At 40.2% G+C, this 15,475-nt stretch overlaps 1 protein-coding gene across 1 annotated transcript; it reads left to right on the forward strand.

Moving 5' to 3' along the window:
- The first annotated feature begins 3,389 nt into the window (after positions 1 to 3,389).
- On the forward strand, positions 3,390 to 14,937 carry LOC308080785 (uncharacterized protein). Its single transcript, XM_080422778.1, has 4 exons — positions 3,390 to 3,539; positions 6,150 to 6,449; positions 8,008 to 8,277; positions 14,830 to 14,937. The coding sequence occupies exons 1-4, from the start codon at positions 3,467 to 3,469 to the stop codon at positions 14,907 to 14,909; spliced, it is 723 nt and encodes a 240-aa protein (XP_080278904.1). The 5' UTR covers positions 3,390 to 3,466; the 3' UTR covers positions 14,910 to 14,937.
- The last annotated feature ends 538 nt before the right edge of the window (positions 14,938 to 15,475 follow it).

Here is a 15,475-nt window from a genome sequence, read left to right on the forward strand (position 1 = left end):
GGCCATTATAAGCACTTTAATTAAACCGTTGTGAGCTTGTAGATCTGCTATATTTAAAAGAAATCTTGTAATAAAATGTGCAATATTTGGAAGATTTTTTAAACATTCTAACAACACAAATCTGCCTCCAGCTGGCACAAAACATTTCAGATGGGGCTTATAGGGATAAATTAGCCTACATATTAACTTGGGGGTCCATGTCATAAAAATATTTGAGAACCACCGGTTAAAACAATTGAACAATTGTGAAGCAAGCCCAAATAACCAACTACACTTTAGAAACAAGCCCAAAAAACCGCGGTCCCCACAGCTACCAATATTTACAAGCAACTTTACAGAAAAATAAGCCCAAATTCGCGTATAATAAGCGGACATGGCAACGCTGTTTAGCACGGTTCAGCACGGTGACGTTAAAGTTGGATGCTGTTGGACGCAGCCTTCCAGAGTAATCATCACACCTGGTCATACGCACTGGTTGTACGCACGTCTCTGTGATATACGAACCCCTTTGGGAATTGCACGTCCGTTTGTGACTACCAAAATAGGACCGGCCTTTACGAACTTTATTTACCCCATATTTACGACCCTCGTTATGAATCGGGGTATCTTTAGACCTTAAATGCGGGATCATCTCCAACTCAAGAATCCTTTATTTAACCTAGATAATAATAAATAATAATAAACTTTAAAAAAACAGAGTGCGTCACACAGCATTAAATATAAAAACAATACACAAATTGTGTGAAAAACAGAAAAAAACATGAAAGGATAACAAATTAGCAAGAAACAATAAAAAAAATCACACCCTGTGTGAAGTGGGCGGTGTCTTGCTAGCTAATCACAATACTGAATGGAGTCAACCAATCATGTACAAAAAATAAATACATTTAGTGATCTTTGAGTTCTTCTTTACTGTTCTCACGAAATGGACAGTATCTAAGTAATATACTAGTGTCACATCACAGTGGTTTTAGATTAGTTTCGTCATATGTATCACTAGCCAATCACAGCATGTGTCTTGCTAGCTAATCACAATACTGAATGGAGTCAACCAATCATGTACAAAAGATAAATACATTTATTGAAACACTCTTTATGATGGACGAAACCATAACTTAAAAAAAACAAATTTATGTTTTTTTTTTAAGTTATGGTTTCTTATATAGGGCTATGCACATGTGTCATGTGACACTGGCCAATCACTGTCCTGAATATATTGGCCAATCACGGTGCAGGGTTAGGCGGGGTAAATTTTTGGCCAATCACAGCGCAGGATAATTGTACAAATTTCCAAACCTCACTTATAGGGGCGGTTTCACCGCCCAAAAATCACACCCAGTGTGAAGTGGGCGGTGTGGTCACAGTGGTCATCACAGTGATGGAAGAAGTGATGGAAGAAGTGATGGAAGAAACCATAACTTAAAAAAAACACATTCATGTTTTTTTTTAAGTTATGGTCCTATTTATAGGGCTATGCACATGTGTCATGTTTCCCTAGACAATCACAGTCCTGAATAGACTATGATTGGCCAATCACGGTGCAGGGTTAGGGGGGTACAGTTGCTAATCTGGTCCCAGGCTACTACAGTATGGGCCCTGGTGGTAAAGGTGCGATTGCCTTTGAGAAGAGATGTCAGCTAATGACACTGCGTGGCATCATCTTTTATTTTGCATCATATTAAGCGTGTGACATTTTGTTTAATATCATATGGTCATAAAATGTTTTTTAAAATGTAGAAAATGCATGAAAATGTTTAAGTCAGTCATAGAAGTGACACTCCTGAAAGGACATCTACAGAGGAAATATTCATGGTCATGGATATGTATTTGTTGGTGTTGATTGATTGATTGATTGAAATTTGTATTAGGCAAAAGAATGTAAAACAACACAGTTACATTTATAATGCTTTTGTCTAAAAGGTCCGGCCAAAAAAGTCCTTGCGGACTTGTTTCCGTTGGGGTCCTTGAGTTAATTTCATAGACATATATAGTAGCAACCAAACAGTTAAAAAATCAACATGAAAATACAGATAATACAGAAAAAATACAACTATGTACAAAAAAAGCATTTGAAAAATATATGTACAAAAAAAGGGGGGGGGGAAGCATGGAGAAAAAAAATAAAAAATGATATACAAAAAAAGCATGAGGAAATACAAAATATGTACAAAAAAGAGGAGGGGGGGGGGGTCGTCTGTCTACAGGGAAACTGGTACTAGCTCCTCTTTCGGCCTCCAGAAAGATGGGTTTTTAGGGCTGTTTTGAATGAGCCCAGCGAACTGCATTTTTTGAGGGATGGGGTTAGACTATTCCAATCCTTGGTGGCTGTGCTATAGAAGGAGAATTTGCCCATGTTTGTTTTATGGGTGGGTGGTACCAGATTGTTGTTTACGCTCCCTCTAGTTTCGTGGCTGTGGGTGTCACTAACTTTTTCGAGGTATTTATACAGATATGCGGGTATAGGGGGCATATCGGGCAAATCTGCATTTACAATTTTGAAGACCAGACCCATTTTTAGTTGTTTAACCCTGTCTTCCACCCTGAGCCAGCCTAGGCTGGCAAAGTGAGTGGGAGAGAGGTGGGTCATGGGCCCCAGTCCGAGAAGTAGTCGGATCAGTTTGTTTTGGGAGGTTTGAAGCTTAGTCTTCAGTGACACTGAGGTGTAGGAGTACCAAGAGGAGCTAGCATAGTCAAAAAGGGGCTGAATCAGGGCCCCTGAGAGGGTCCTGAGGGCCTGAGGGTTGACAAAAGAGGAAACTCTGCCCATAAATCTGGTTCTCTGGTTTACTCCTTTGACCACCTTTGCTGCCATGCTTTCACCTGTCAGGTATTTGTCAAGAATACATCCCAAATAGGTAATTTCTTCTTTGCTAGTGATGATTGTGTCATCGACTTTGACCTTGAAGTCAACTACCTTCATTTTACTGAGGGAATGTTTGGACCCAAATAGGATGGATTCAGTTTTCCCAAGGTGTAGAGACAGTTTGTTATCAGTAAGCCAGGTACGGAGCCAGGTGTTGGTGTATTTATTGTATTTATTTGATGGTGACTATTCATGGCTGGTTTTTTTCTTTACATCTCACTTGTGATGTTGAAATTCTATGTTATTTTGTTCTATTTGGAACCTCTTGAATCCAATATAAAGGATGAGAACGTCTGGACTATTCCGCTCCAAATGTTGAAAAACTGCGCCCCCTGGTGCCTTGACCACGTATGTAAAATCTAGCTCCAACTCATGTTGGTAAGATTTCTGTCAAACTGTTCTGGGTTGGTTGTCAAACGGAAAGACTCTCTTTGACTCTGTTCCGAGGTTTATCGGTTTAGTGTTGCCTCAGCCTGACTCAAAGCACACCAAAACTGTTCTTCTGTCATTGTTGCTGTCAGACGAGCAGAGGGGTTGTCTCTGTTACCTTCGCGTTGTTTGTTGTTGTTAAATTCTTGAAGATAGTTATCGATCATCATCATCATGAAGGATCGTCTCCTCAGAGCTTCATGGTTCGTCTGTTTGTTGGCAGCAGCTGGACTCATCCTGACATCAGGTAGGTGACAAGTCACTCACTATTCAGGCTACAACATTTTGATTGATTGATTGAATATTTTATTAGGAAAAAAAACAGCACAGTTACATTAAAAATACTTTGTCTAAAAGGTCCGTTCAAAAAAGTCCTTGCGGTCTTGTTTCCATTGAGGTCCTTGGTATTCAGTTCTTAGTCATATATAGTGGCACCAACAGTTCAAATATCAACACAAAAATACAGAAAAATAACACTATGTACAAACAAAAAATGCAGGAAAAAAAATAATAATGTATAATAATAATGTACAACAATGGGGGGGGGGGTCGTCTGTCTAACGAAAATGGTACATGGACACACGTTGACTCATGTCTCTTTTAAGTTTAACCTAATTTGAAAACCAACTAAACATCTTAATGTATTATATTTATTGAATATTGAAAATCTTGTCTATGTTGATTAATCCCTATGGCCCATACATGCATTTTTGAGGTGGGTAGAGCTGCCGTCTGGGAATCATTAAGGGGAGATGCTAAACGCCCTGCGTCTGTGACGCATAGGCTACTGTAGTTTTAAGAAAGGATGAAGACACGCATACTACTTTATACTGCTACTTTATGAACTAATTCAGCGCTTATAATGCGCGGGACATTCTGGACCAGAGGCGAGGAAGACATTCCCGCAGCGATGTTAATATTACTATACTCGCGTACGTGAACGTGAATGCGCTTGCGGGACTGATCGTCTCCTTCTCTCCAGAGTGTCTGTAGCTACACACTGTAGAGCGACCCCTTAGTTCTGGCGCTGGCTGGGGGGCTGGGAGCTCCACATGCACGCGCGAGCACGCACCGTCAGCTGCGGTCTTAACACCTTAAAGTTTAAACAATAGCCTCTCAAGGTTCGCGCCGTCAGCAGCGAGCCGTTCTCAATAGCGTCTACCTGGCTGCTTTGCATAACATTAGGCTACTCGAAAAAAGCCATGGACTTGAATTGAATGTGTACATTCCTCTCACAATGAGAGACAACAGTCTCTGCACTGCAGAGTGTGAAGGGGATCGCTTAGAAGAGGACCCAGTTCTCTGAGACAAGACAAAGACAAGTTGTCTGATTATTTTAAGTACTTATGTGTGGGTGAGTCTATGTAAAGGGCTTTTATATAAAACTAAAAGGAAAATAAAATAATTAATGAATTGAAACAAAAATAAAAACAACAAATTAACAATGCAACTAAATAATAAGATATAATTACATTAAAAATCACATGTTGAATACAGTATTTCAACTAGCACTGAGCTGATTGGCTATGTGCACATGCGTGCACGTGACGTCAGAAAATATAGCCCCCCTAGTTCAAAAATCCACAGCTCATCACTGGCTACACATACATGTGTACATACATGTCATGCACTGCAAGGAGGGGGGCTTGACATGCAGCAAGCCCCCATCGCCCCCTCCGACCGCTATGTATTTATACTTCGGTGTGCGGGAGTGTTGCACTGAATCTCCGATTGATTGATTGATGTAGTTTATTTAGTAAGACATGAGAATAGTACATGACAGTACATAACAGTACATGGTAGTACAAATTCACAATACAAGGTCTACTAAACTGGAAACTCTCATTAAGCACTAAGCTTGTTTAAGATGAGAACCCCATGCACACAAATCATGAGGCACATAGATATACACACTACTATACAGAATGTCATACAATCAGCTTTCAGGTTACTGGTATGAAGAGAGACAAATATATATATATATGTATATATATATATATATATATATATATATATATATATATATATATATATATATATATATATATATATATATATATATATATATATATATATATATATATATATATACAAAAGAGGAAAATGAGGGAGGGGGGGTAGGTTAAGACTTAGACAGGGGCCATTTTCGAATTGCAGCCTCCTGAAGGTGTATCTTTAGGGCAGTTTTGAAAGTGATTAGGGTTTGCACTCCTTTACTCCTTTTGGTAGGGCATTCCACATTTTTGATGAATAGCATGAGAACGAGTTCATTCCCTTATTTGAGCCAAATCTGGGTTGAACATGATTTGTGCGACACGTTGTTGTAATTTTGTAAATCGTTATTTTTGGTGTGACATATATAAGCATAAATCAGACGTATAACTCATTTGAAGGTAATCCCCCTTTGTAAAAAAAATTACTAGAGCAATAAATAATAGGCTACTGTCACAAACATCTACTTTTCAACACATTTCTCTGTTCCGTTTCTATTATCCCCCCCCCCATTTCACATAGCGTTGTTGTTCTTTAGTTCATATTCATCTCTAGTCTTTTTCTGTGAAGTGTGAATCGTCTTAAAATGTTAAACTTTATAGGCTACCACAGTTTATGTCTATCTCCCATCCCCTTCTCTCTCTCCTCTCTCTCTCTCTCTCTCTCTCTCTCTCTCTCTCTCTCTCTCTCTCTCTCTCTCACACACACACATTCTCTCTCTCTTTTTTTCTTTGAATTAGTTAAGAGTATAGATTATGATATAACATTTGTATGTAGTTGGACACTTATTTTTGTTGCGAAACCCTTCTTTCTACTAGATGTGCTTTAACTATTCATCTTGACTGAAATATTCTTCTCTACACAGACCTACAAGATGTGAAATACATACAACTGGGAGGAGTCCTTGAATTGCATCCAGATACCAACTCTGTTGCTGAACCCATCACTGGCATCCTGTGGAAACATGGCCCCAATAAGGTAGCAGAATGGGATCAGGGCTTTGGTCCTGATGTGGATTACTATGGGACATATAAAAAACGCACTGCATTGAACAAAGAAACTCGAAGCTTGATCATCAACAACATGAACAAAGAAGACAGTGGAGTATATTCTGTGGAGGTAAACAGTCGACTGCAGAACAAGACTCACACGGTTAAAGTGATCAGTAAGTATGAATGTTTGTGAAGGGTAAATGTTATGGTTGTGGTCATTTTTTCAATACATGTCAGTCCAGTCCTCAGAAGAGAAAATGTTCATTTGAATGGTGAGGGTTAGTTGAACATTCTTTATTCATAATGCAATTTAAGGATTCGTGAATTTAAATGTATTTTAAAAATAAAATGAAAAATGAAGAATGAAGAACAGAAATTGACACAATTATGTTTAGTCTGAAAATTATTACTATTTTACCTAAAATAGTACACCTTTTTTCTCCCAATTTATGTGTGAATCAGAATTTTATTCTGCATAACAATAGCAATTAAAACCCAAACCTTCCTGAAGTTGAATTTGGTGCCTATGAGAAGAACAGGTATCCTGGCTCATTGTAGTTTGACTATGTACAGATATATGAATGAATCACAGAATGAATCACAGTCACCACTAAATGTTTTCTGTTGGTGGACGTGTTGCTAAAGTGCAAGCTGTGTTTAAATGTTTAATACACCTAGAAGCACCAATGAACTCCAACACATTTCACCATGATTGATTTAGTTTTTCTCTGTTCCAATTCAGAGAGATGTTTAGTAAAGCCCAACGGATGCCAGAGTTTTGGGTCTGATGCAGATTCTGATTTTGGAGAGTTCTAGACAACACATTATTGATGTTTTAAACGATAAAGAAAAAAATACAATTTCCTGATCAATTTGAAAAAACATTTAACTTTAAGAAAACAAAATGTTTTAAATAAACACAAACCTTTTGATATATCAACACATCGGCTGTATCATTGCCAATACTGATGTTGTAAAAAAAAGTGAAATAATGGCGGATTAATCCGCCAAACTGATATATCCCTAACTGTTAGTGCTCCTGATGGGGTTAGAAACAATCAGCTTGTTGTACAAAACTTGAAAAGAAAGAATGGAACTTTGTGACAGATGGGTCACCGGTTGCAGTTAAAGGTAATATTAATAGTGGATTTATTTCATACCAGCATGAACAACTCCTGTACAGTTAACATAATGCTGGCACACAGAAACAACTCAATGAAACACACCAACATTATGTTACCTTCAGCTGCCGTTTATCCATCTGTGTATAATAATAATCCATGATACGTTTTGTCTCCTTTCTGTCAATCTCAAGTGGTGTCATGTGTCACTGTTGAAACGGTTGCTACGTGGTTGCTACCCTGTCACATTCAACAATTTGATTGGCTGTCACCCAGTGAAATGTGCTTCTCATTTGCATAATGTTGACCACTCTGCCATCAAACCCACAATCGTTTTACTTTATAATCGTTCTTATCTTTTTACTATTTCTTTCTGCATACGCAATTTTTGTTTTGTTTACACCGCTTCCACAGAAAATGCATGTGAAGCATAAAAATAAAACATAATAATAATAATAGTAATACTATATAATACTCCACCTACGTGTATCTGCACCATAATCATTACCTGAGGAAGATCAGGTGTTTTCCTTTTCAAAATGTTCTAACTGCAGTCTGGAGACAACTTGACCAGTAATTCTGAGCTGTGTTCTTTATTTTTCCTCAATAGAGAATGTCCCAAACCCATTGCTGGCTATCAAGGCTCCTTGTACATCTAACTCTACCAGCTGCACACTGGTCTGTGCAGGAGACATCACAGATTCAGGTCCGGTCACCTATCGCTGGAAGGAAGATGGAGGGGAATGGATGGTGTCTGACTCTAATCAGTTGATTATCTTCAACGATGAGGAAGGGAAGAAGGTTCAACTTATTTTTTGTGAAATGAAGAACCCAGTCAGTGTGGAGCAGAGTGATGCCACGGCCAACCTGTTTTACAAAGGTATGTAGTTTACTCTACAATGTGTAGAAATTGATCCACTGTGTTACAGGGTCAACACTGCTATTTTGACTATTATTTTGGCAACTGGTCACGTGTCTGTGTGAAGCACAGTGAAGAAGACACTTTGATGAAACATGTTGGTAATTCTTGTTGTCTGCTGTGACCTCTGTGACCTCTCAACAAAGTAACTATCTTTAATTATTTAATTAACTTTAACTAACTTTACATTGTTGAAACAGAATGTGACATCTCAAGTCATGAGGCTGAATTCAGAATAGCATTAGTGAGGACTAGAGGGAGTGCGGTCCCCGGCGACGAGTCGTTCGATAGGCGGTTGTCCAAGACCGCCGATCCGACTGATATGTCCATATATAGGACAACCAGCTGTCCAGACTAAGGTTGGGCGATATGCCAAAATATTTCTATCGGCCATCGCCGGCCCAAAAATCGCCGATTGACGATATATTCGTGCTAGAAAAGCAATAACGTGAGAACAGCTCCCCAGTCGTTTAAGCTCGAGTTATACTTCGCCGTACAGCAGGTCGCGTGTCAAAAATAGCAGATTTACAAGCTCACAACGCGTCGCGGACATGAGGCATTGTGAGCTTGTAGATCTGCTATTTTCGGCGCACGACCCCGTCGTACGACGGAGTATACATTGGGCTGTAACACGTGCTGTGTCGGGTCAATGAAAAAAAACGAGATGAGACGGCATGACTGTATTTCTGCTGCCATGCACCAATCTCACTCTCTCACTGACCAAACTTGTTTAGACAACAAAGAATTGTAAATCAATTGTAAATCTTTTAGGACTAAGCTAAGATCACAGGCTGGGCCGCTATGAGATGAAGTGTCAGTTGAAGCAGAGAAGCCTACCTCAGTTTGCAGCAACGATGTGGCGAAACACACCCATCCAGGTTAACTTTTTTATATTCGGACAAATAATAAATCGTGGTGCTGCGGGATAAATCACCCGTCCGGGCCGCCCTCCCCTGTAACTAAAGGGACTTGCAGTGCGCGTCGGGTCGCGAGTGAACTCACATTTCAAATCGCATTGATTGACTGCCTGGTGATATAAACATAAGCTGACTAAAGTTTTAATAACCAGACTTGACAGCAAAAGTTAAGAATCAAGTGCTTGATCTTGTGAGACCGGGGGACATGTGTTACTGCGTCATCAAGCTTGAAAATGCACAGCGAGGAACTGGAGCTTTAGTTTCAATTTCGTTTTTATATAAAACTATATATACAACTATCATACAGTAGCAGATAAACAGACAACTAGGAAAGCAAAAGCTATTCCCTCTTTCCTCTGCTCTCCTCCACTCCATTCAGTAGTAGCCCTACCTACTGGGGAGGGGACTGAGTTTTGTAGCCTAGACTCGTCAGAAATAATTGCAACCAGAGCGCAACCAGAGTGCATCCTTGAAATTAATTCAAGGACCCCAACGGAAACAAGTCCGCAAGGACTTTTTTGGTCGGACCTTTTAGACAAAAGTATTATAAATGTAACTGTGTTGTTTTACATTCTTTTGCCTAGTAAAAATGTCAATCAATCAATCAAAGCATGCCTTCGTCATCAATCATTATTAAAATGGCCCAAATTGATTAACATTTAGTGCATGCTTTATGTTGCGCTTTACATTTAATTTGGCTATATTTGAAGAGTTTAATTCTCGAGGAGGGAGACCATTAGGATACATTTATTTAGCTAAATAAAATGTCAAATATCGTCCGAAAAATCGCCTAATAAAAACATTCGACGATTGGGCTCATCCAATCGCCGACTGCCGATATATTCGTCCAATCGCCCAACCTTAGTCCAGACCCGCCGATCCAACCATATTATATCCATATTCCCATATATGCATACTCAGGGATCTCCATACAATAAAAGGAACAAAGGCAGACAGACAGACAGACAGATAGACAGGTACAACAGGTACTCGTGAAAACCGGCACAATAGAGACACACAGGGACTACAAATTTCACGCCCACTTTTGAGACAGCGCCGCTACTCGAGGTCCGTTAGAACGATGAACTGCAGCTGCCAATGCATTCCCTATGAGAGGATATGAAAGTTAGCCTACTTTTAAAATTATCCTGCATTAACTGAAGACGATATTGATTTAAATAGAAATATGTTTCCAAATGTATGGAGTGTCTTTGTCAACATATCTTCTTGTTTTCTTAATAGTTGATGTGTTTCACATTTAATTTGCCACTTTAACGAGTTACCCATAATGCTAACACAGCAGAGGGTAGACAGCAGACAGGCATTTCAGTGACATCACTGTCTTTACGAGCGCCGAGCGCCGACCGACAGCGTCCCCACTGTAGAGGCAGGAGAGGCGGTCGCCTGCCCAACTAAGATCTCGCCTCCCCTAAAAAAAAAAATAACCCGAAAATGTGTCATTGCGTGCTTAATGTCCTCAAAGTCACTCATCCAACAAGCTTTGAACTGAGCAGATTGGACCTTCTGTTCCAGAGATAATGACCAAAACCTATTGAAAACGGCCACTTTCGCCAGTTTTCTGGGTATTGAAAACCTCAAGGGATGCGTCCGTGATGCGACCACTTAAAGTCTGGATCTCCGATGCTAGCGGTTTTGACATACTGATGGAGTATATTATAGTATATTGTGGGTAGTATATCGAGATGAAAGATATGGGACATTAAAAAGGACAAATTAAACAAATGGGACAGATTATTAGAACACAAAAAAAATCGCTACAGCCTCAGTAGTTAACCAGTGAAATGACGGTATTTTACAATGCCTCTCATAGAGATTGCATTGAGAGCTGCAGTTCATCGTTCTAACGGACACCGAGTGTCAAAAGTGTGCGTGGATTTGTAGGCCTTCCGCTTCCGGCCGTGTGTCTCTATGGGTATTGCATAACCATGCAGCTGCCAATACCCTGAAGAAGGCAGTTGCATCTTTCGAAACGTCGATTCACTAGTAAGAGACCACACCTTCTGCTTAAAGTTAAACTGATTTTATTGAACGAAAATGGGTGGATGTGTGTGGATGGGGAACCCGGGTAGGGCGAGACTCAGGGTGGGGGTAGTATGTCTCGGGAGCGGACGGCCACCGGGGCTCGATCGGGTAGCGACGCCTTAGCTCGGGATACTGCCCCCCCGGTTTCCTGGAAGAGAGGAAAGGAAGAAGGTTAGTATTGAGGCGGCAGAGGTAGTTGGGGTGGACTGGGGGGAGCGTTCGAGACCACATAAGTAGTAGGAACACACGAGCGACGGCTCGCAGCTGAATTTATACTCATCTACTGTGGTGATTGTGACGTCAGATTAGCTGGCTGATAAGGGAAGGCAGGTGTAGGTGATAAGGTGATGGCGAGCGGGGAGTTGCCGTGTTAAGCAGAGGGAGGTCTCCACTCCTGAACTTACGTTGTATACAACTACATTTGTTGTTGTTTTGTTTTTAATAAACTTTGACACTTGGGCTAAAAAGTGAAGACTAGTCTTCTAGAAGACTAGAAGATGTAGTTACTTCCCCAAAAGTAGCCTCGATCTCCAGGCGTTTATTGTTTAGTTTTGCTAAAAAATAAAAGCCTGGACCAGCTCGTCGGTGCACCCGGTATGAGGAAGTGTTCATTTCCCCAACCAACCAGAGTGCAGTGGGCGTCGCTCGTAATGTTGTGTTAACGCGGCGGGGGTTGACGGACAGATCGGTGAACCAATGGGATCAGGCGCAGTCTCTCTGCGCCTCTATACACCCGCCCCTCTATACACGAAATCAGGAGCGTTGGTGCAGCCTACCCCAAAAGGGACACAGACAGACATGTCTGTGTCAGACATGTCAGGCACAAAGGGTACTCTGACAATGGGTACAACAACTATTGCATAACAGGGTGGGGTATAGAATACAAGTTGTATTCCTAGAATAGAATACAACTTGCACCGTTCCCAAGTAGGCTGGTGCCCAACGGGCACCCTTCTAGTAGTAGTAGTAATAATGATAATAATAATAATGATAATTTTGAAATATTGATAATAATAATGTTGTTGTTATTGTTATTATTATTATCATAGCCTATATAGTGTGTGTAATCTGTGTTAAATATGGTAGTCTAGTACACAGCTGGATATCAGGGAGAAAATAATATGACGTTGACGTTGAAATAGTAAATTAAATCAAATTTAGTATAGTCAGCCGACCCAGGCTACTGGCTACTTGTAGGTTAGTTAGATTTACATGTCAACATGTTCTGGTGTCAAACTAGTGCATAGTCTACTCTGTAGAGAGAGAGCGAGAGGGAAATGCAGAAAGAAAGCGGGAGAGAGAGAGTAGAGAGAGGAGTGGAATCAGAACTTCCATGCAGTCAATGCAATCAAAAGTTTGTCCCAAATTGAGCTATGCTTCATTCGTTTCATTTTCTTGTGGCTAAGAATCAGAATCAGTTTAATTAGTCACATCATAGTTTATACTTTATAGTGTAAAGCAGTGGGTGATTTTTCATAATTTTTAGTATTCTGTGAGAAGAGAGAGGATAGAGGTAGAGTGCAAAAGGGAAGAGCTAGAAAACAGGTTAAATAGAACAAATAATCATTCTAATCTAAAGCGGCCTACAAGTGTATATTGTATTTATTTATGTATCACTGTTAGATCATTGTTACTGTTGGTTACGAAAATTAAACACTTCCAGGGTCTGTTTCATCAAGAATCTCACAATCACTTGTAAGAATCACACTGAAAGTTTGACTTGGACTAAACTCGACAGGGTCTAGGCCAGTGGTTCTCAACATTTTAGATTTCAAAGACCCTAGTTTGACTCAATCGTTCATCTCTGGCACCCCAATTTACACTCTAATCCTCAGTGTTAAGTCAATGCAGAGAGTTTACAAATATGGAACCAAATGGACCCTTATGGGTACATTTGGTTCCATATTTGTACACTCTCAGAGTTACAGACCTGACAGGGTTCATTTACTTCCATTTATACACTCTTAAGGTCCTTGCACACTGGTGCGTTTTTTCGGTGCGTTTTATTAAAACGAAATCCGCAAAAAAAAAACGTCACGCACAACATCCTTGCACACTGAGTCCAATGCGTTTTATTTATATCCGTTGCAATATTTTCGCAGAACGAAAAAAAAAATTGAGTCATCAAGCAGTGAAGATGATTTTGTGGTCCTGTCACTTGTGAAAAAAAGAAAAAGGAAAAGAGAATATTGGGTTCATCCTATCCTGACATTTCGTAATCAGGAAGGAGAATTTCACACGTTGTACAAGATGCTGCGACATTATCCTGACCGTTTCAGAGTTGCTTTTAGGATGTCAGGTCCAGTTTGATACTTTGCTAGCATCACTGGAGCCACATATCAAAAAGAAACACAAACTTCTGCCAGCCAATTGATGCTGAAGAGCGGCTGGCAGTATGTCTACGGTAGACACACACACACACACACACACACACACACACACACACACACACACACACACACACACACACACACACACACACACACACACACACACACACACACACGCGGTAAAGTGTGCGCTAGGGCGCTGAATCTGCAGATAGGCTATTCACTTCAGGATACACTACAGCTTAAAACATGAAACATACAGACAAGATGATTGTTCATAGTTGTCCTGTGATCAGTCAGTTTATCAGGAAGGACACAACACTGCTCAAAAGGCAAAAGACAGCTGCGGAAAACGCGAATAATCGACCCTGGAATAATTCGGCGGCAGTGTGCAAACGTGATTGACATAACATGAGGTCGATTTTTCTTTTACGTGCTCCGAAATGCACATAGCACATAACATTAATTAACCTTTTTGTCTCCACTACTATGCATACATCTACTTTAATAACTAACATTACAGTGTCTTACTGTGTTTTCTTTTTTCTTTTTATACTTAACCTAATTTTCTATGTTCTAGTTTACTTTAAAAGATATTAAACCCACCAGTGGCAATTGTTGGCAGTGGCGCCATACAAATGCAATATTTGGGTGCATTCCTAAATATATGTTGTGAGAGTGTTCTGGTGTTAACATCATAGAGTGCATAGCCTCTAATTTGATAGGCTATTACATTTTTGTCTTTTGAAATGCATTCAAATGATCGTTCATTCCTTGTAAACATGATTATAATCTGTTTTGTTACAGGTAGGTGTGTCTTGAATAATCTATTGAGTTTCAAAGCCACAACCATCGCATTTTGCAATGACACTTAATTCAACCGTCATTGATTTCTTGTCATGTTAAAATGCTTAGAAAAAAATGATAGATTAGTGACGGACCGAGCACTCTCTGAACGACCCCGTGGCCTGGGTGCATTCCAGAACGCATTTCCGAATGCACCAAGGGTGTAATGTGGTGGCACCTGGGCTGGCACCAGGGGTAGCTTGTGGCACCCCTGGACACGCCTCTGTTCAGTGGTATATCTGACAGTTCACTGCAAACATCAGGGTAATCTCCTCACATAGCAAAACCAACAGAAAAATGAAACATAAATTAACCTGATGCTGTTGTTGATTGTAACAATGTGAAGTGAAACTGATCTTTTCCTCTCTACTCATCAGCCCCAACTGAACATGCATCTGATGAAGAAAATGAAGGCAAGTCTTTATGGTTTCTATCTATAAAATGCAGAAGTGATTAGTCATGTTACAATGTTTTGTCCATCTCTCCCTCTTTCTTTCCCTCTCTCCCTTTGTTCCTCTCCCCCTCTCTCCTCCTCGCTCTTTCACACTCTCCCTCTCCTTCCCTCTCTTCCTCCCCCCTTTCTCTTTCCCCCTCTGTCACTCCCATTCTCTCTCGCTCTTTCCCTCTCTTCTCTTGAGCTCCCCTAAATGCTGGTATAGAGGAGCTCCGTCTTAAGAAAGGAATATTAACAATATGTTCCTACTTAGAGCTGGGCTGATTATTTCATAATTGTGAAAGTGACGACCTTTGACACGCAAAAAAGTTCATCATGATCGCCACTGGTTCATGTTTTTGTCTGTTCACGACTTCACCATTTGAGTCTGTCAGTTTAATGAGTTTAATAACATGCTAATTTCGTATTAATTCTGAGTCCTAATATTACGATCACCTTCAATGGTCTACCTGTTGCTGCACCTTCCTGGTACCAGCTCAGCTGTCAACAACACCTCTCTGCTGTCTCAGTGTTTCAGCATCCTGAAAACACTTCTAATAATCTTCTCCCTCCTCTGCTTGTTCAGTTTT

This window comes from Gymnoscopelus braueri, assembly GCF_963280865.1.
Source record: "Gymnoscopelus braueri genome assembly, chromosome: 24".
Taxonomy (NCBI): Eukaryota; Metazoa; Chordata; class Actinopteri; order Myctophiformes; family Myctophidae; genus Gymnoscopelus; species Gymnoscopelus braueri.

Bases quoted from the DNA above. Each gene is read 5' to 3' on its own strand.
- LOC308080785 (XM_080422778.1), top strand. From the start codon at position 3,467: ATGAAGGATCGTCTCCTCAGAGCTTCATGGTTCGTCTGTTTGTTGGCA. The intron at 3,540-6,149 runs GTAGGTGACAAG...TTCTCTACACAG, and splicing joins TGGACTCATCCTGACATCAG to ACCTACAAGATGTGAAATAC. The intron at 8,278-14,829 runs GTATGTAGTTTA...TCTACTCATCAG, and splicing joins GGCCAACCTGTTTTACAAAG to CCCCAACTGAACATGCATCT.